At 41.4% G+C, this 22,370-nt stretch overlaps 1 protein-coding gene across 2 annotated transcripts in view; it reads right to left on the reverse strand.

The window, feature by feature from the left end:
• LOC124285415 overlaps window positions 1–22,370 on the reverse strand; it is a 67,677-nt gene that overhangs the window by 33,799 nt on the left and 11,508 nt on the right. For both annotated transcript variants that reach the window (XM_046721640.1, XM_046721639.1), the window contains exons 2-10: window positions 8,629–8,717; window positions 8,231–8,412; window positions 7,072–7,349; window positions 4,790–4,982; window positions 3,851–3,894; window positions 2,408–2,486; window positions 1,843–2,062; window positions 983–1,131; window positions 36–221 (exon numbers count right to left, since the gene is read on the reverse strand). In XM_046721640.1, coding sequence (XP_046577596.1) covers window positions 36–221; window positions 983–1,131; window positions 1,843–2,062; window positions 2,408–2,486; window positions 3,851–3,894; window positions 4,790–4,982; window positions 7,072–7,349; window positions 8,231–8,412; window positions 8,629–8,717 — 1,420 coding nt within the window. The remainder of the gene's footprint in view (window positions 1–35; window positions 222–982; window positions 1,132–1,842; window positions 2,063–2,407; window positions 2,487–3,850; window positions 3,895–4,789; window positions 4,983–7,071; window positions 7,350–8,230; window positions 8,413–8,628; window positions 8,718–22,370) is intronic.

The raw sequence follows: 22,370 nt of genomic DNA on the forward strand, positions 1-22,370 counted from the left end.
ACGTACAACCAAACATGCCAAATGTAAGTGACTACCTGAACGGCTCCATCCTCTCGTGATGCAGCAAGAACCGTGGCACCCAGTAAGCCCGCAGCCGTCGCAGGACGTCGTACTGGGTACGAAGGAAGATGGTGTGACTGAGGCCGACGCTGGAGGCGGACTTGCTGATGTTGTTTCGGGCATCTTGGGTCAGGTTCAGCTTATACTTGTCCTGGATGTCTCTGGAATAGATATTTCATATCTTATACCTCTCGAAAGGACTCGGCTTAGAATTTATCTTCAGCAAACCATCCTTGTCGTAAGGTTGGTTGGTTTGTTGTTTAACGCTGCACTCTGCAGTATTCCAGCAATATGGCGGCGGTCTGTAATTAATCGATTCTGGATCAGACAATCCAGTGATCAACAGCATGAGCATCGACCTACACAATGCGGACACGATGACTTGTGTGAACCAGGTCAGCGAGCCTGACCACACGATCCCATTAGTCGCCTAGTCGATAGGTAAGAGGCAACGAACTAGTGACCAGGGCCTAGATTTTCGAAGGTCTCTTAGCGCTAAGATAGTCGTAAGTACCATACATTAACGTTAACTTACGACTATCTTAGCGCTAAGAGAGCTTCGAAAATCTAGGCCCAGACCAATAGATTCGACTAATGCATACCGGATGCTAACTACGTAGATCGACGCTCATTATGTCAATCACTGAATTATCAGGCAAGGTTCGATTATTTACTGACATCCGCCATATAGCTTGGATATTGCTAGATGCGGGGTCTTCTATCGTTATATCTGCTACTGAAACGAAGTCAAGGAACGCCCTATCTGGTGTTCTTTAAGTTCTTGTGGATAGTATATATAGATCTTGTGGATGGTATATATAGATCTTGTGGATGGTATATATAGATCTTGTGGATGGTATATATAGATCTTGTGGATAGTATATATAGATCTTGTGTTTATGCATTCACCACGAGTCCCCACCTAAACAACCTGTTCCTGGTCTCCAGAGAGGTGTCCTCATCCTCGTCCTGCATGGCGTCCTTGTAGAACTCACAGTCCAGCCAGAAGTTCAGCAGACTCAGACCTGCCGTGTCGTACAGGAACGACCGGAATGCCTCCATCCCCGAGAGCTGGAACACAAATACTTATAGTCCCTCACACGTATCGTCATGCATGTGTATGGGCGAAACCTGACGGACAAATAAGTCTTTTTGTGGCCCAAATTTCTTCCTCTTTGGTCTCAGCAATTTTACATCTATCAAAACGTGATGACATGTGTCTAAACAGTGTCTTCTGTCTTTCGTGTAGCAGAAAATTACACGGAAGAAACAGTTCGAAAACAGACGCTACTAATGCATCATTGGGAATTTAATGTTATCAGATGAGCAGGAACCAGGAACTTGATCGGCCTCTGTTAGTTTGAGAACGAGGAATGAGAATGGTGTATTGAAAATCATCCTATCCAACTGGCAGGCGTGTTATGTTTTGCGTTGTGAAGTAGTTCCCAAGACAAGCAAAATCTCGAGTTTACAGTTTACCGAAACAGTAATAGTTTTCATTTTATACAAATCCACAGTTGACAAATTGGTATAATTAGTAAACATAATTTTAACACGATTGCAATTTAGGAGAATTAAAACGTTCTCATATCATTCACTATGATAATTTATAATCTTTATATTGTAATAGGAGTTTTGTGATGTTTGTGTGTGCTCGTGCGTGTGTGCGACTTTATGCTTCAAATAATGATGGCACTACCCAGTTTCTCACATCTGAGTCCCTCAACAGTCGACATGCATATTTCATAGTAGACATTGTACCCATGAACCGTGAACACTCACCGTTCCAAGAACCTGTTCTTTCATCTGCTGCAGCGACATCCTCAACCTCCCCTCCATGTTGCGGACGTCGGTCTCTGTGTTATCGTCATCGGAGCTGTCCTCGAACACCACGTACCTCTCCCCCGTCGGCTCAGGTTCGGCCTCGCCAAACAAGGCGTCGAAGTCGTTCACGAAGGGTGCTTTTAAGTACTCTTCGTAGTTGATAGGCGCCGAGAGAGCTCTGAGGGAAGGAGAACAGGATCCGACTCTACATCATCATCATCATCATCATCATCATCATCATCATCATCATCGTCATTACAAAAATGTGCAACGCTGTATTTGAACTTGACATGCTCACTACACAAGAAGACAGCGGTCATGGAGTTAAAATTCTTTTACTTTGAACGGGGTGTGTGTGTGTGTGTGTGTGTGTGTGTGTGTTTATATCCTTTTCTTTAATAATAGTTATAAAATACACTTAGTGGAGTTTTTTTTGTAAAAAGTGCTAGTGATATTTTAACGCTTGAAGATCAACATGAAAAAATGCATAACAAGTGTGGAACCATCGGGCATGGCGACCTACCTGGCCCCCCGCAAAAATGCCTCTTCTGTAGACGAATATGGTGGTCGTTTGCCATGCTTAGACGAATGACTTCTTACGCCTGTAGACAAAGTAAGTGTTTAAGATGAAGTTCTAAGAATAGTTGTCGTTGTAAAGGTAATGACAATGAAAGCCGATATAATCTTTTGTACTCTTAAGTAGACTCAACCACCTCCGTGGTCTAGTGGTCACAGCGTCTGCCGGCGGACGTGATGAGCAGTGAACGGGTTAAAGAGGTTCATTGCAAGATATTGCTTTGCTTTAGTTTTTGTTTGTTAATAACGCCATAGTTAGCAACATTCCATCTATTTGACAGGGGGCGGTGGGGTAGCCTAGTGGTTAAAGCGTTGGCTCGTCTAGCCGAGGACCCGGGTTCGAGTCCCCACATGGGTACAATGTGTGAAGCCCATTTCTGGTGTCCCCCGCCGTGATGTTGCTGGAATATTGCTAAAAGCGGCGTAAAACCAAAACTCAGTCAGTCTATTTGACGGCAAGCTGAAACTATTCGGATCTGGACCAGTGATTGATAGCATGAGTATCTGTCAAAGCAAATGGGAGAAACTGATATGCATTAGTTTTAACGATGGCAGCGGATCTGAACAATCGATCCAGTCACTGGTCACGTTATGCATGGGTGATCAAAGACCATCGATTCTGATCCGGATCTTAAAGAAATCAATAAATGTGAGCAGATCGGATCTGTACTGATATGATAGACTAACACCTGTGTGTCAAGACGGTGTCTTATCGACAACGTTTCTTCAATCAGCGTTCAGGTTCGAACTATCTTGAAGTGGACACGCAGACGACACATAAAGACCAATTTAGTGATTGTAAACCATATCAGGATTTATCACAAATTTGTAGGACATAAAAGCCTGGAACTAGACTAACAACTTATATAAGTTAACTTGTTTGAGTGGCATTTAGAAGTTGGTATGATGAACAACGAGGAGAGTTCTATGGATATACAACTTCTTTAATATAATATGAGCGACGTTTCAGTGTAGCTACTAACACCGTTATCAAGCAAATGATGTACAATACTAGATGCAAGGTGTATTTATATACACAGTAAAGTTGAACAGTAAGTGATGGATGTTTGCACAATTAATGAGGTTGATGTACAAGGTTGGAGGATGTTTACACAAGAAGGCAATTGTTACACAAACAAAGTAAGCTATGGGGGATCACTGGCTTCCTCCCAATAATCCCCCATAGCTTACTCTGTTTGTGTAACAATTGCCTAGTCTCTGAAATGAACATATTTTACATATTTTTAGTTCATAGTAAAAAAAACATATAATGAAAAGGAGCCCTGTGGAAATCTAGCCTTGCCACATTTACTAGACTTGCGTGGGCTTGCTTGGATATATTTGCTTCAAGCTATGTATGACAGACTACTGATATGATTTATATATTTACCTGTGAGGGAATCTGACGGGAATACTTCCACCTCTGATGATATTCTGTAATATACAATTTACATCGACACATCAACCCTTTGTCAATATAAAACACAAGTTACTAATTACTAGGTCAGTTATCAGTGTAAGAAACGCGCGGTGTGGAATTTGATACGAACTCAACTGTGAATGTTTATAAATGACATATTCATAATTCTGTACTTTCTGCACAATGTACCATAGCCTTACATCATTACTGTAATACAAGTTATTATAGGAATTGAAACATAGTGGAATGGCTATAAATAAATTGGATAACCTCGGATAGCATTGGAAAAGTATCACCATCATTAACTATGTTTCGTCTATATATTCATGGTTTGAAAGTTTAGTCTATATACAGTTCGAACTGTCCTGATCTAGGTAGCAACAAAATCTGGGAAGGATCTTTCAAATACTGGTCAAAAGGTATGTCTAAGTTCAGCCGAAAGGGCGCTATCATCCTTAAACATCCGAAGTTTTACGAAATTCCGCAGAAGGTTCCATGACCCAACACTAAAACAAGACTGACTGACTGAGTTTAGTTTTACGCCGCTTTTAGCAATACTCCAGCAATATCACGGCGGGGGACACCAGAAATGGGCTTCACACATTATGCCCATGTGGGGAATCGAACCCGGGTCTTCGGCGTGACGAGCCAACGCTTTAACCAATAGGCTACCGCACCGCCCACCAAATCCATGACAATTTTTGCCTTTCAAACTTTTAAACGCCTATCAAAGACTTAAGACATAAATTTTCTGTGCTGTGAGATGGGAGCGACTGAGGTGTGGCGTCATTCCCTAAAGGAAGCCATGGTCACAGGTGGATCCAGGGTACTTTTCATAATAGAATGGCGATATAATACCCTGCATTGCCAGGGATGTCTGATACTGGCCAGCAGTAGAGACATGTCTACCTTGTAGTGCGCTTGGACGTGCTGCTCATCTTGTGTCCCCCTCGTCTGTCTCCCTGGGAACAAGACGCCCGTTCTGTGACAGCCCCTCCCTCCCCACGGATCCCGTTGCTCGGATTCCGATGTCCCCGGGGTACTTGTGGAGGAATGGTGCCGGTGGAGGTAGTGTCGCTCATGTCACTGAAGTCTTCTCCGACTGTAGCAATTAAGATCGAAAATCGCCATGTTTACATGTTTCCCACCGACATGATCCGATTAGTCGAAATTATACATTTAGTTTGAAAATGCAGCCCTGTTCTACCAGTCAATTAGACAGTAGATCACCTGCAACACTTTCATAACTCTTGTTCACAAATATATGTTAAAAAACAGAATTCTGCCGGCATACTGGATTATTAGTGTTAAATATTCTAAAAAGAGAATAAGTGGTTGCGTTTGGTTTGAACGTCACATATATTACCGTTGTATGAAACAGCTAAATGTGTACAAAACCCCAAAGTTTTGCAAATTTTATATGTTTACTACTTTTGTGAACGCCATTAAACAGCGCTGACAACCCAGCGAAGTATCTGGTGGGAACCGTCGACCGCGGTTCGTTGTAATATAAGGGCAGAACTCCGTCCCTTATCGTGTTGAAATCAGGTCACTAATGGTGTGTTATTGCGAAATGTTATGAGCCAAACGTTACATCATTGTTTACATAGCCAACCCTTCTGATAGATTAGTGTACATACTTAATGTCACTATGTATATTACAAGAGGACAAATCACTCCCCCCGTGAAGGTACAAGAGAAATTTCCGTCAACAGCCATCTTACTGTCAGAGTACAGCCTATCAATGGGTGGTTTGTGTAAAATTTGGCAGAGTGGGAAAAGTGACCATATAAATATATCTGTATTTATAATATACAGCTAATATAATAAGGATGCATTGTTACTGCAGTTGGACAGGACTAGGAAAGTGAGTGAGTTTAGTTCACGCTGGTTTAGGCAATATTCCAGCGGGGGCCACCAGGGCCCCGTATCAAACTGAGCGATCGTAGGGCCAAGGTGATCGTAAGTCTCATACTTTAACTTAGACTTAAGACAGTTGTAGCGCTACGATCGCTTTGTGAAACGGACCCCAGAAATGTACATTGTACCCATGTGGGGAATCGAACCCGGGTCTTAGGCTTGACGAACGAACGCTTTAAGCACTGGGCCACCCCACCGCCCCAGGACTAGGAAAGATGTTTGTTTGTCGTTTAACGCCGCAATATTCCAGCTAGGTGGCAGCGGTAAATAATCGAGTCTGCACCAGACAATCCAGTCATCAACACGATGTTTCCAAGAGAGTGTTTGCAGTGAATATTTGGATACATGACCGCGATCGACAGTTTGACTCCTAAAACTTTCAGGTGCTTCGGTGATGCCCGACACTGGACAACATGTAGCATGTCTCTCTAGGACAGTGGCTTTGTTTGAAATATGCCCTTATTCATGTAGTAGTAAATGGGTACCCAGTAGGATGAGGGGAGCTTGAGTTATACTTTTCCCAGTGAGAATGACTACTGAGCGTATTTCACATTATTAGTATAGTTAATCTGCCATAGAGCTGAAATATTACTGAGTGCGGAGTTAATCAACAAACCAACGCACAAACCATTTACCATTTGTGTTGAAGTGGGGTGCAGTGTTCCCTCATATCCGGCACTGCAATAACTCAGGCTATACGAGGGCTCTGGGTGAACGGGGGGTCAGTGTTACGTACTTATGTGTTTCATTCCTCCGACCGCTCCGTGGTGTAGTGGTTAGAGCGTCCGCCCGGAGAGCGGAAGGTAGCGGGTTCGATCCCCGACTGCGTCATACCAACGGACGTTAAAATATGGTACTTGTAGGTCCCTGCCTGGCGCTCGGCATTAATGGGTACAACAAGGACTGGTCGGCTCGGAGTCAGTATAATGTGTCTGAGTGGGGTATTCATGCTTCACTGCGGCTAGGGATCTCAGTGGGCCAGCACTATAAAACCAGCTTAAGTCTGGGCTAGTGCAAGCAGCCGCACATACACATACACCCGCATGCACGTCGTCATATGAGCGAAATATTCTCAAGCACGACGTTAAACCTAATTTCACCTCACCTCACCTCACCATTTGTGTTGAAGTGGGGTGCAGTGTTCCTTCCTATCCGGCACTGCAATAACTCAGACTATACGAGGGCTGTGGGTGAACGAGGGTCAGTGTTACGTACTTATGTTTCATTCCTCCGTTGATTTTTATCAGTTTATTGACGGGTCGTTTACTTACTGTCATAGTAAATTCTCCCAGCGGGGTCGCTGAGTGCTCTACTACCCGGCCTCCGGAATCTGTATAATGCCGAATGTCTCAGTTCCATCAGGCCGAACTCGTCATCCAAGACGTCTTCAGCACTGTTGTCGGCGCTGTTGCTAAGGCTGGACACATAGCTCTCGGACTGACGACTGTATCCCCGTAGCTGTCGGCTGGAGTTCCGGCTAGCGGAGATACGGTCGTCAAGGGGACGGAGCAAGAGCTTGCACAACTTAAGTTCTCGGAACAGTTGCGTTCTGTCAGAGACATGCGTAAGAGGTTATGTAGTCGAAAAGTTGTATAGTAAAGCGTCATATCACTTATTACGTCTTACTTTGAACACAGGGATATGTAAATCGAACTTTGCATGGATTGCACGTGTTGCAGGCAGTGTTGTAAAATATATCGCCTGCAGTATGAAGGTGCAACACGTGATTAAATGACAACCTCTGATTGGACCGCATCTCAAACAGTTTGTTGCCACAATCAGTTACATCATAACTAAATCGAGTCTGGACCAGACAAACCAGTGACTAAGCAAGGTCCCAAATCGTCCTGATAGGTTGATACTCAACAACCATTTCCTTCTTTACACATATACTTTATCAGTTTAGTCATTTTAATGGTTGCAACATACAGATAATCACGTGATATGAGCTTCCGCTGTTAACTTTAAATACAAGAGTAATCGTTAATACATCCGCCAAGGGATTTCTTAAGAATATTAAAGTTGACCTTACACTTATGTGTGCGGTTATCACGATATGTTTGACGTGTGAGAGATGTTTGAGGTTTACGAGATGTTTGACGTATTAGCAATGTTTCATGTGAGATATGTTTGACGTGTGAGCGATGTTTAACGTGTGAGAGATGTTTGACGTGTGAGAGGTGTTTGACGTGTGAGAGATGTTTGACGGATGAGCGATGTTTGACGTGTGAGAGATGTTTGACGGATGAGCGATGTTTGACGTGTGTGAGAGATGTTTGACGTATGAGAGTTTGATGTTTGAGAGATGTTTGACGTATGAACGATGTTTTGATATGTTTGCGCGATGGACGAGATGTTTGACTTAGATGTTTGACGTATGAGATATGTTTCTTACCTGAAGTGAGATGTTTGACTTACGAGATATCTTACCTGAGAAACTGGGGTAGTCTCTCCTCCCTGGCCCATTCCAGCATCTTCTCGGACTCCCCAGTGGTGGCGCCATAGTGGACTGAGGGGGACACACAACCAGACAGGGAGCCGCTCAGGTCACTCAGGTCGATCTCCTCGAACGCCCCGGTCAGACGGTTGTAGCCCAGGGCTTGGGGAAACACCTGCAGCATCCAGCAGTGACATATGGCTGTCCTTCACTTGTATCGCGGCAAGTAACACACACTCACATCATCATCATCATCATCATCATCATCACATCAAACCACATCCTGCCGACTTGGCGTGAACAAAAGCACGCCCATTCCATTAAGGTTGATAAATTTTGAAGTTAACCTGGCGTAAACATATTCTAGTGTAAGTTTACTACTGAAACGTACCGGAAGTCCGAGGAAGGCGTTGAAGTAGTCCAGGAAGAGGTCATCATACGCCAGGAGGTCCTCCAGGTTCTCCCCGCTGATGTCCAGGCCTGGAACAGGGGGAGGTAAGTATAACATACACAAGTACGAGTCAGTGTGTTGGGTTTAACGTCATCCTAAACAGTATTTCAGTTCTTGTATAACCATCAACATAATGGGGAAGTCAGGTCCAGACCAGATTGATACATGTCTTGGACCTTTACCGGTTTGGTGGAAGCGACCATGAAGGAAATTATACTTTCCAAACAAAGTAGCAGTCAGTGGCGACAAATCGTGATTTGAACCCCAAACCAGGGGATCCTGGTGGATCAGGGAAGCGGAGCAACCCTTTCTTCTCCTTAAAGAACGCCCCCTGGTGTATCTTGTGTCCAGACAGGAACCTCTGGCGGCGTCACTACAGAAGAACGCCCCGTGGTGTATCGTGTGCCCAGACAGGAACCTCTGGCGGCGTCACTACAGAAGAACGCCCCGTGGTGTATCGTGTGCCCAGACAGGAACCTCTGACGGCGTCACTACAGAAGAACGCCCCGTGGTGTATCGTGTGCCCAGACAGGAACCTCTGGCGGCGTCACTACAGAAGAACGCCCCGTGGTGTATCGTGTGCCCAGACAGGAACTTCTGACGGCGTCACTACAGAAGAACGCCCCGTGGTGTATCGTGTGCCCAGACAGGAACCTCTGGCAGCGTCACTACAGAAGACGTTAAACGGTGGGTACACTGCCAACCGCCTGGTCGTATAGTGGGATATAACACGGTGACTGGTCGCAGTCTGGATACTGCGTTTGGGTCCGGAAAACAAAACCTGCATTTACCCGGTTATAATCACTTACACACACACGTGCATGCATTTTGCTGTCTTTGAGTACAATTTCACCTAAACCAGCTTTCCCTTCAAGGAATATACAACATTAATGCTGAACATCAATGTATCACACTGTTTACAAGAATATCCTTGTGTGTGTTCTACCTGTGTACACAGCCAAGGTGTTGTCCGGTCTAGAGACTTTCTAATACAGATGTTCTCCAGCTCACCTATACTTTCAAAGAGACTGCATTTATGTACTGTATCAAGTAACATCGTCCACAGTACAGTTGTAATGACGTAATGGATAAACGAAATTACACACCTATAATGGAGTATTTTTACTATATAAAAGTCATGAAAGAAGATTAGATTTCATATGGCTGCAGTTAATCTACACACGCGTATTTCTTTATGTCGCCAGTCTAAATGACCGAATGACATTTATACAACACGGAGGTCATTATGAATCAAAAGCCCACGATTATGTCGGAAAACCTACAAAATTGAAACTTCATTATAAATCGCCGCTCCTGTCTTGTAGACATGTTTTTGTACAGTCCGAATCCAATACCTAACGCCAGGCTTTACAGATATTCTAGAAAGTGTTGTTTCGCCTCTACTTACTTACCGTGTGAATGGACATTACGAGAGCCACGGGGCATTGTCATCCGAACAGAGCAGAGTTAATCAAGCCGAGATACACACATCCATCTCCAGGGATATATCAGAAAGACGTTTAGCTAAACACAGGTGGCACGTCCAGGAGTCGATTCTCATGGCAGAACCGACAGTGTCTGAGACAGCGAAGAGGCAGCATTGTTGCACTGGTCGACACACGATCTAAATCACCCGTAAACACACCAACAGTTTATGACCACCGATTATAGTGTCAGTACTTGCCTACAGAAGGCCCGTCTCCAATACCGCGTTGGTCGGGAACTCGTTTCATGACATTATACATGCATATTGTACTAATTTGCCAGGTCAATGTGCCTAGCGTAAACCCCACACTTAGCCTATTGTCCGCAACCTACCAAGTGTCTACCTCAACAGAAGCTCTGAAAACAGAGGGCCCCAAGGTCCTCACATAACACCCAGCAGTGCATGATCTCGTGAGACTTAAGCAGGATTGTGTCAGTGAAAGAATTATGTGGGATTGTGTCAGAAATACTTTAGCTCTGATCGTGTCCAGGCAACTGGTACTACCCCGGTGGTGTGCTGCCTACCTACAAGGGTTGAGAGAGGCGGTGGGGTAGCCTAGTGGTTAAAGTGTTCGCGTTTCACGCCGAAGACCCCTGTTTGATTCCCCTACAATGTGTGAAGCCCATTTCTGGTGTCCCCCGCAATGATATGGCTGGCATATTGCTAATAGTGGCGTCAAACCTTACTCACTCACTCACATTACGGGGTGAGCTTGAGATAATGGTAACAGATTTGGTCTGAGAAGAGTGAGTGAGTATGTTTTTACACCGTATTTAGCATTATTCCAGCAATATCACGGCGGGGGACACCAGAAATGGGCTTCACATATGGTGCCCATGTGGGGGATCGAACCCGGGTCTTCGGCGGGACGAACGAATGCTTTTACCACGAGGCTACCCCGCCGCCACTGTCTGAGAAGATGGTTGGGGTATATGTTGAATGGCCTAAGAGTAAATGTCGTTATTGGGACACTTCATTACTGAAATATTTTCCAGAAATACCTTTTAAAGTGTTGTATATGCTGACGATATAATTAACTGTACTTATGTTAAACCATTCAGCTTTGTACAATGTACCTACACGTCCTCAGAAAAATGGCAAAAAGTCGTAATTAAACCCATCTATGAAAATACAGGCGATCCAAAATGACATGGAATATTCAAGAAAGAAGACAAGAAATGTCTAAGGAACACGTATAAACACATGTCTTACGTCAAGAAAATCCCCAGTATAAATAACTCAGATGTGGTATACTGGAGCCGAAAAAGTCCTTGTTTGAATCCCTTATTGCTGAGTGAGTGAGTGAGTGAGTTTAGTTTTACGCCGAACTCAGCAATATTCCAGCTATATGTTGGCGGTCTGTAAATACGAGTCTGGACCAGACAATCCAGTGATCAGTAATATGAGCATCGATCTGCGCAATTGGGAACCGATGACATGTGTCAACCAAGTCAGCGAGCCTGACCACCCGATCCCGTTAGTCGCCTCTTACGACAAGTATAATCGCCTTTTGTGGCAAGCATGGGTTGCTGAAGACCTATTCTACCCCGGATCTTCACGGGTCGGTTGCTGAAGACCTATTCTACCCCGGATCTTCACGGGTCTATTATTGCTGAGCATCAGGCAGCGTAACAACAAGTAACTTGTAATGATTTCAGTTTGACGTAGCAAGAGGTTGAACCACGGACCTTCCGCTCTCCACATCCATAAGACGAGGGTCTGCTTTTAAAGAACAGTCCTCAACCAGTTTTGATATGGAGACAGAGAACATGGCGTGTTTGGTTGGCGGCGGCCCGTGTGCCGATACCAAGGTGTATAACAGGGTGTATTGTGCTGCCCAATTGCCAGATCATGAGGTTTTGGACACTAGTTCAAAATGAGGGTTTTCCTTCCATTTCTTAAGTCAGAAACACGCACAGGAACATGTTTTTAACCCTAGAGATGAATCTTAAGTAAGGGATACGGAGAAAACGGACGCCAGCGAAACCCCTTCATTTAACAAATTTATGCTAAACAGAAAAGGAATTTTATAACTGTTTTGAAGAACCTTTGCACAAAGTAACCCAAAAGGCTTATATGATGTGATAAATAGTAGTGCGTGCTTGTGTGTGCGTGTGCGTACGTGCGTGCGTGCGTGTGTGTGTACAAAACATTTTAGTGGGGACATTCACATTGTACATGCTTCTCCATAAAAACTGGTGTTTCAGTGTGGGACAGGAACAATGTAGCAGAAAGTCTTGGGAGTTATCCGTGTATTACACGTCGCCGAATAAGCGTTGATAAACTTCGTCCCATCTATGTCCTGTGCGTTGTATACGTGACCAGGCGCCATCATGAGCGGTACTGAAACGTGGTCATTCTGACATCTGTTCTAATCTCACCAAACAGGTGGGAGTCAAGGCGGTGTCTTATCGACAACGTCTCTTTAATCAGAGTTCCGGTTCGAACTATCTTGAAGTGGACAGGCCGACGTCAAGACTCACAAAGTCCAATTTAGTGATTGTAAACCATATCAGGATTTATCACAAATTTGTTGGACACAAAAGCCTGGAACTTGATGAAATCATCAGACGTTTAACGCCTTCTTCAATGTATAGTGTATCTCATCTGTTCTTGCGAATATAAAATGATAACAATAACAATAACAAGGAGGGAATGCACTAGCGTGGGGATGGTGTCGAAAGACCAAGGATCATATTCTCGGATTCGAACCCACGAATCGATGACTGTGACGCAGCCCTATACAGTAAGACCACCCACACAAAAGATAGACAATAAATGTCATTGACATCCGGTTTCGAGATATCTATTAACTGAGCCACTCGAGGATTACGTAGCATATATATCATCAGAATATGCATAGAAAAACATCAAGTGCACTGCAGGTGCTTGTATCATGTCTCCAGGCTGCCATTAAATGGCAGTCGGCTAACCAGACCCCGTTCATTCCCAGCGGATGAGATGAACAGCTCTAATTACTGTCATTGTTTTATATCTGGTAGCGGTTGTTGTATTTAGCTCGTGTTACAAGTTGTAACCCGCGCTATCAACAATCAGTTACCCCCCGCTGAGCGAAACACACGCTCCAGTGACATCGATCGATCATAAAATCAATAACAAAGGACAAGGTATGATAAAGGCCCTCATTGGCCCACAAAATTTCATGATATTCAAAGTTCTACAACATGATAATTTTAGCATAAAAAATGCTAAATGAATTGTTGAAATTACCTCCATATGTTTTTTATATGTTTTAGTGCTGTTTTTTCCCTCTTTGAAGACCTCAAAGTTAACCTATTTTACAATATCTTCGAAAAACCTGCATTTTCATATTTTCAGAGTGATAAAAAAGTGTGAGCAAAAGCTTGACCCATCCCAATTTTTTCACCACACATGAAGAGAGTAAATTAGAATGCACTCCTAAAAAATTGTGGTGGGTCACGCTTTTGCTCATATCAAAATGTTTAAAAAAAAGTACATTTTTTCAGTTGTATGAAATTGCCCCATACAACATCTCAAAAATAAACATTGGCGTAAAGTAATATCTCTGAAAACTATCCGTCACATTTACACAACTATACCATGATTCATTACTATTTTGAATGTTTTAGAGCACTAAAATGAACTTATCAAACATGTTTATTAAACAATTTCAATATCGTAAGGGACTCTCAAGGCTGATTACTTTGAGGTAAACAAGGGTAGTTTTTTGGAGACCCTGTTGATCACTGCTGGAAAAATAAGAAGACATCAGAAGATTTTTCAAAATATGATCAGGCAGCATTCTAAAGGTGAGAATCTTTGTAATTATGCTAGAATTTTATCATATTTGTTCTATCATCTGTTTAGCAAACCCCTCTGTGTCACCTGTCACTGTCAAATAACACTGGCATTCCACTGGATGTAACAGTGTATAAACATACACATTTTAACAAAAATTATGTACCTTGATGTTTTCTAGGATATATCAGGCTACATTTAATATTGTTAGAATAAGAATATTGTATCAAGGTCTAGCAGATTATGAAAAGCAAGCAGACGTCAAGTGACACATTGTTGCAAAGTGTATATATAAGCTTAAAGTGACAAATAATAACAGTAGAATCTGTAGCCTAGTGGTTACAGTGATGGCTTTTCAATTTTTTTCTGTTATCAGACATTCAGGTTCAAATCCTAATTGGTTTTTTCTTTTCTTCTTTTTTTTCTTCAAAAGTTAAGTTAAACATTGTAAATTGGCTGACAAAACTTGTGCACATGAAATACAAATTTGTAAAAAAATTTCTTAAGTTTGGTAATGTAAGTTACACTGTTCAAACAAACTTGAATTAACATCATGTAAATCTTGTTTAAGCCTGAAGACACTGACTTTTCCACTTTGTTCCCACACAATAAAGAATCTGTAGAAGGTAAGCATTGTTTCAAAATGTTAGTATGGTAATTTCTGTAAGTAAATATTTACAAACTGTCCAGAGCTGTTAATTAGTGGTGCACTGATCAAACAAATAATTAGTTTATGGATATTTTGTGGGCTGCCAGTCAATTACCAATAACCAATCACATAATCAATTAAAGCGTTCACTATTTCTTCTTAAAAATATGTTTACAGAATCAATGACTATTGGTTTCAATTGTCATATTAAAACTGAAGACTGATTACCTTTGTTTTCAAGTGCTCTAACAGTTGTTTTTATCTTATATCTATAATTGATCAAAAAGTGGCCTCAACAATTGATGATGCTTTTGGAGGTCAATTCCCTTCCCTATATAACTATCCTATTGACATGTTTAGCATTAGAAAAATTACAAAGCACCAATTTCTTGAACATAATGATAATTCTTTTATGATTTCAAATATTTGTTTTCAGATAAGAGAAATTTGCTTGGACTGATTTCAGGAGTGTCATTTCATGAAGATGACAACTTAAAACTTGAGGTGGAAGGTAAGAATAATGTGAGTGCTAAAAATAACCAATATTTTTTTTTCTTCAATTTTCTTATTTAATGTGACAGAATTTCAGAAATACTGATGTCTCAGTGGTGATTAAATCTGCATAAGCCTTCAAGGCCAGACTACTGACATTTGAAAATAAATAAGTAATGTTACCCTTGTATAGATTTATAATATCAAAGTTTTAAAACAGGATTTTCTTTTGATATAAAGTCATCTGTTTTTCAGTTGAGAGAAGATCTGGGTATGGCAGACACCAAGACAATATGCCTGTTTCCAGCAACTCTAGTGATACATGGTTGAATGCTGCAGTTCTTGACAGTGATTCAGAAACTGATTCTGAGATTGATGACCATGTGGATGAAGAGTGAAAGTGGATGTTTTATATATATTTGCAGTGAATGAGTTGTGAATAATTACTTTTTGAAGATTTTTGAATACTGACTTTTAACACTTACTTGGTGTCAAAATTAAGCTGTGCCAAGAATGTAATTTCACCTGAAATAGGCCCCTTTGAGGTCAAGACCTGTGCTTTTTAGTGCAACATGATTGGTTATTATAACAACATGTTGAGAATGAGATGTTTACTGTATATATTTGCAAGAATGTTGTAAATACTGACTTTTAACACTTACATGGTGTTAAATCAAGCTGTGCCAAGAATGTAATTTCACCTGAAATAGGCCCCTTTGAGGTCAAGACCTGTGCTTTTTAGTGCAACATGATTGGTTATTATAACAACATGTTGAGAATGAGATGTTTACTGTATATATTTGCAAGAATGTTGTAAATACTGACTTTTAACACTTACATGGTGTTAAATCAAGCTGTGCCAAGAATGTAATTTCACCTGAAATAGGCCCCTTTGAGGTCAAGACCTGTGATTTTTAGTGCAACATGATTGGTTATTATAACAACATGTTGAGAATGAGATGTTTACTGTATATATTTGCAAGAATGTTGTAAATACTGACTTTTAACACTTACATGGTGTTAAATCAAGCTGTGCCAAGAATGTAATTTCACCTGAAATAGGCCCCTTTGAGGTCAAGACCTGTGCTTTTTAGTGCAACATGATTGGTTATTATAACAACATGTTGAGAATGAGATGTTTACTGTATATATTTGCAAGAATGTTGTAAATACTGACTTTTAACACTTACATGGTGTTAAATCAAGCTGTGCCAAGAATGTAATTTCACCTGAAATAGGCCCCTTTGAGGTCAAGACCTGTGCTTTTTAGTGCAACATGATTGGTTATTATAACAACATGTTGAGAATGAGATGTTTACTGTATATATTTGCAAGAATGTTGTAAATACTGACTTTTAACACTTACATGGTGTTAAATCAAGCTGTGCCAAGAATGTAATTTCACCTGAAATAGGCCCCTTTGAGGTCAAGACCTGTGATTTTTAGTGCAACATGATTGGTTATTGTAATAACATGTTGTGAATGAGATGTTTACTGTATATTTGCTAAAACCGGTGTGAATACTGACTTTTAACAATTACTTGTTAAAATCAAGCTGTGCCCAAAATGTAATTAGACCTAAAATGGGCCCCCTGTGATTTTTCGTGGGACATGATTGGTTATCATAAGCACATGTTGTAAAATTGACCTATAGTTTATGTTTGCAAAGAAAGTTGTCAATAATATGCTTTTCGTAATCAATTGGCAAGTAATTGAATTACTGTCCACAATGTATTGAAACCCTAATTGGGCCCCTTGAAGTTAAAACCTTGTGATTGATGTTGACATGTTTCTTCTTCATGAATACCTGTTGCAAAACTGATACCGTTTTATGTGTAAATAAACTGATAGTTGTATATAAGTCATTATGGCACACTGATATTTCAGATTTCGTTATTTTTTTCATGGGAACTGATAAAACCCATTTTTGGCCCCTCTGCATTGAAATTATGGCCTCAGATCATTTAAAAAATAGCTTTTTTATGCAAAGCCATCTTGTCTCTAAACAAATAACATGTGTTCAGCCAATTCTGTTTGTGGGCCAAAAATCACCCTTATCATACCTTGTCCTTTCCGTGATAACAGTCGGAGGGGATATGGGGCCTATTTACGCGATCTCTCGTGAGGCTTTTTTATTACAATATTTCGAACCGGCTAAAAGCGAATACAAAATAAAAGTCACCCATGTGCTGTGTAAGGAAGGTCAATATACACCAGTTGTATGTGTTGATTTTGACTATAAAGTACCGTTATGTCACATCCAGGTAGGTGGTCAGAGGTAGTAGCAAGGACTGTTTTGACTACATGGGGCCAACTGGTCCAATACCTGGACTCTACTGTTCAATATTGCTTGGTCAGTTGTTACATGTACGGGTCAATGACCTTTCCTGACAAGTATATACCTGACTATAATAAACCCGTGTTATTAACATCAAATATCAAGTAGTGATACTTGTCACGGTGACTAGGTCATGAGCTGGTTAACAAATTCATTGATATGCAAGCTTATCTTTTAAACTGCCAGGCAAAGTAAACTGTTCACCTGAAACTTGGATTTGACAAAGCAATATTACAAACGTTATCAAAACGTTATTAGGCAGCCCTACAAACCTAGCGTCAAAACAAATCTACGATCCCTGTGTGAAATATACTACCTCCAAATAACCAGGTCTTCTTTGTTAAATCATGATTTAATACTTTCGTTCGCCTGGCAATATATTTCACGCCCAAGATAGTATCTGTCAAAGTTTGTTCTAATACGTAAAATCATGAAGATTATAGATTCTGCATTAAACCTTTGATACATATGATTTGAGTAATGGTGATGGACACAATGTAAGTTTTTTTAACATTGCAACACTGTGATGAATCGACCCCGGGTCCCGGCCCGTTGACGGTATACCCTTTCCGCTGTGCCCTCACCTCCCCGAATACAGGTATCATCAAAATGAAAAGAAAAAATATATACCACAGGTGTACATTATTTGACATTTACTAAGCTCCACTAAACCCTCAAGTCCATACGCCATGAATGAATGAATGACCAGTGTGACAGAAGTAATCTACCTTGCGTATTTACCTCCATCTAACACTACGACAAGCCTCTTGCTTCAAGCCTCTATTACAGCATTACGTGTAGCACTGCAAATATAATTCACAAACGACACGGTTTAGCTTGATTGACTTGCGAGATCAATAGAGACCGGAGACTGATTAAAGTGATCGATCATCATTTATCGATTACCACAGAGAACATTGCACGCCTCTTGAAAAGGATCCAATAACCAGTAGTTATAATATAACATGCTATAAAGGAAACCGCCGGTTTATCACCAATGCGATATTTCTGTAATACAACAGTAATGGGTCACGTGGATGTTCAAAGTGACTATACCACTGCTATACTGTCATGAATTATACAAGAAAACAATTATTCGGTTCGTTCCACTCACAGGGTCTCTGCATAGTGAATGGGACTATAGATGTTTGAAGTAATGTATGGTAGAGCCATCACAAAACGCATGTAGGCTGATTGCTGTCACGACCTTCCGATCTTGGTTCAAACATTCACCCTGAAACTCTGCATATCATCACCAGACCAAAATTGTGGGTTCCTAAAAGGCGTTTAGACTTTAGACTTCTAACGTTAAATCTGCAAGAATGTACAACTGAAATCACTGGAATACCTTTCAAGGCGACATCAAAACAAATATATATCCATTATTATTATTATTATTATTATTATTATTATGTTAGGATCACTGCACGGAACAATGTTGTTATGTGTGCATGGTTCACAACTAATCAGTGTTTACTATCCACAGAAGATTCCGTTGGGCGTATAGGGGAAAGGTGGTCAAACTTAAACTGATGGATCACTGAAAATGATCACTTCTTCTTCTAAACTTGGTTATCGACCAAGACGGTCCACTTGTGATTAGTATGGTTTAAACGACAGGTACATCAACTCTATCTTAGATATCGTCGTTGCTGATTGACTGTATGTCACAGGGATACATGTAGATATTTCCTTCAACAAAATCAAGTGCAATATATATGATATACCTGTAGCCATTACATGTCGCCCCGTAACTATACGTAGATTATGTATCTACACTTCTTAGTCATACATGAGAAGAGTCGGGCACACATGTGTTGTATGACAACTGTGTCTACACAATAAATGATCTGTATGTGCTCCAATTGCATTCAAAGCACTACAATAACCTTTTTCATTCTGACCGATCCCGACTCGCTATTTAGACGTAAACCAGGTCCCATTAAATCTAGACCCCTGCTCCAGAATCAACAGTCAAACATGTCACTGGTTTCCAATAACACTTAGACCCTTATGTCACACTAACAATGCCGTTCAAATACAGTAGCGAAATAGTTTCACAACAGCGAGAGCAAAATACACAAAAACCTTCAGGTCCTATTTCAGGATATATTGTTATGCAACGTCTGGTTGACAGGCCATAGAAGTTACACTCGTGGAGACCGACAGATCATGAACGTAGTCCACTGTTGGCACCACACAAAATCCAGTTGTCCCAACGGTCCAGTGCTTCTATTGACACGATCTCAACCAGAAGGTATAGGAGACGTCGTTAGTGGGGAGAATGGGAAGAGATCCCTGTATACACGTACTAAATAACGCCCGGGATTCAATATACCTATGGAACAACAAATATGAACAGATTCCACACGAGGCTAATCCTGTAGAGGTCGACGGGATTAAATATGGCGGCCACCTATCACATTCTGAAAACATCTCGGCAAAGATGTAAAGCATGTATGTACACCCTCTCTTGCCGGTGGGTTTTACTGACTCTGTCAAGGGTGTTAGTGGCGTGGCCAATGAAAATTAGGTGGGGAGGATGGACCATAAACTGATTTGCTTCTCTAGAAGTTCAATAAAATTAAGACATTGGGAGATAGGTTATTTCTGACAGGACAAGTGGAAATATGTTTCTAAGGCAACCGTTTCTACACGATATACGACCTGCTAATGTCATGAGACACGATCTACTAATGTCATGAGAAACACGATACCCGACCTGCCTTTGTCATGAAGACACACGATATACGACCTGCTAATGTCATGAGACACGATCTACTAATGTCATGAGAAACACGATACACGACCTGCCTATGTCATGAAGACACACAATATACGACCTGCTTATGTCATGAAGACACACGATACATGACCTGCTTATGTCATGAAGACACACGATACACGACCTGCTTATGTCATGAAGACACACGATACACGACCTGTTTATGTCATGAGACACGATCTACTAATGTCACGAGAAACACGATATACGACCTGCCTATGTCATGAAGACACACAATATACGACCTGCTTATGTCATGACGACACACGATACATGACCTGCTTATGTCATGAAGACACACGATACATGACCTGCCTATGTCATGAAGACACACGATACAATACCTGCTTATGTCATGAAGACACACGATACACGACCTGCTTATGTCATGAAGACACACGATACACGACCTGCTTATGTCATGAAGACACACGATACACGACCTGCTTATGTCATGAAGACACACGATACATGACCTGCTTATGTCATGAAGACACACGATATACGACCTGCTTATGTCATGAAGACACACGATATACGACCTGCTTATGTCATGAAGACACACGATACACGACCTGCTTATGTCATGAAGACACACGATACATGACCTGCTTATGCCATGAAGACACACGATACACGACTTACCTATTTCATGAAGACACACGATAACGACCTGCTAATGTCATGAGTCATGTTCTACTAATGTCATGAAGACACACGATACACGACCTGCCTATGTCATGAAGACTCACGACATACGACCTGCGTATGTCATGAAGACAAACGACATACGACCTGCGTATGTCATGAGACACAATCTACTAATGTCATGAGAAACACGATACACGATCTGCCTATGCTATGAGGCATCATCTAATAATGTCATGAGACACACGATATATGACTTTCTTATGTCATGGAGACAAACCGACCTGCTAATGTCATGAGACACAATGTACTAATGTCATGAGACACAAGATACACGACTTACCTATGTCATAAAGACACACGATACACGACCTGCTAATGTCATTGGACACACGATACACAACCTTTTAATGTTATGAGACACGACCTAATAATGCCATGAAGACACACGATACACGATCTGCTAATGTCATGAGACACGATCTAATAATGTCATGAGACACGCGATACATGACTTACTTATGTCAAGAAGACACACAATATACGACCTGCTAATGGCATGAGACACGATCTACTAATGTCCTAAGAGACATGATAAAAGACATGAGGTCTTGAAGACACATGATGCACGACCTATTAGTGTCAGGAGACACGACCTACCAATGTCATGGGACACACGATACAAGACCTGCTAATGTCATGAAGACAGATGATGCACGACCTACTAATGTCATGAGACACGGCGATTTCAGGAGATACGATCTACTAATAAAGTACGACATCCATAAAATCATAAAATTCTACGTACAGCAGGACAATTCGATTGGTACTCACATGAAAATGTCTTCTCTCCTGCTGGAGAACCATTCTATTCTCTAAAGTACAGGGAAATAGTGGGACAAAATGTAACAGTAAATCAAAGATGTCTCTAAAACTGCCCTTTGTCGGGATATTTCATACAGTATTATGGTCTTGTATTAAAATTCATGTTCATCGTTTACCCTTCGACTTCACGTCATCCAGTCAAGACCAGGCGAACTCCAATCCATTGTTATTCCAAAAGCACAGATTACTGACATCAAGATAGTTCTCCAAGGAACTGCTACAACTAAGTAATCGTTTGTTTGTTTCATTCCAAACAAGCACCTGTCGAGCTTGATATTCCTAGTAACTTGGGACCCGTGAAGGTCCGGGTTAGAATGAACCTTCAGTAACCCATCCTTGTCGTAAGAAGCGACTAACGGGATCGGGTGGCTTGATTGACACATGTCATCGGTTCCCAATTGCGCAGATGGATGCTCACGCTGTTGATCACTGGATTGTCTGGTCCGGATTCGATTATTTACAGACCGCCGCAATATAGCTGGAATATTGCTGAGTTCGGCGTAAAACTAAACTCACTCACTCACTCACTCCTAGTAACTTGAAGTTAAAGCCGGGGGTAGTTGCTCTACGGGCGGCACTGCATACACTAGGAATTCTAGGATTTTGACAAAAATACTGA

This window comes from Haliotis rubra, unplaced genomic scaffold (assembly GCF_003918875.1).
Source record: "Haliotis rubra isolate DU_JTF1 unplaced genomic scaffold, ASM391887v1 Scf36, whole genome shotgun sequence".
Taxonomy (NCBI): Eukaryota; Metazoa; Mollusca; class Gastropoda; order Lepetellida; family Haliotidae; genus Haliotis; species Haliotis rubra.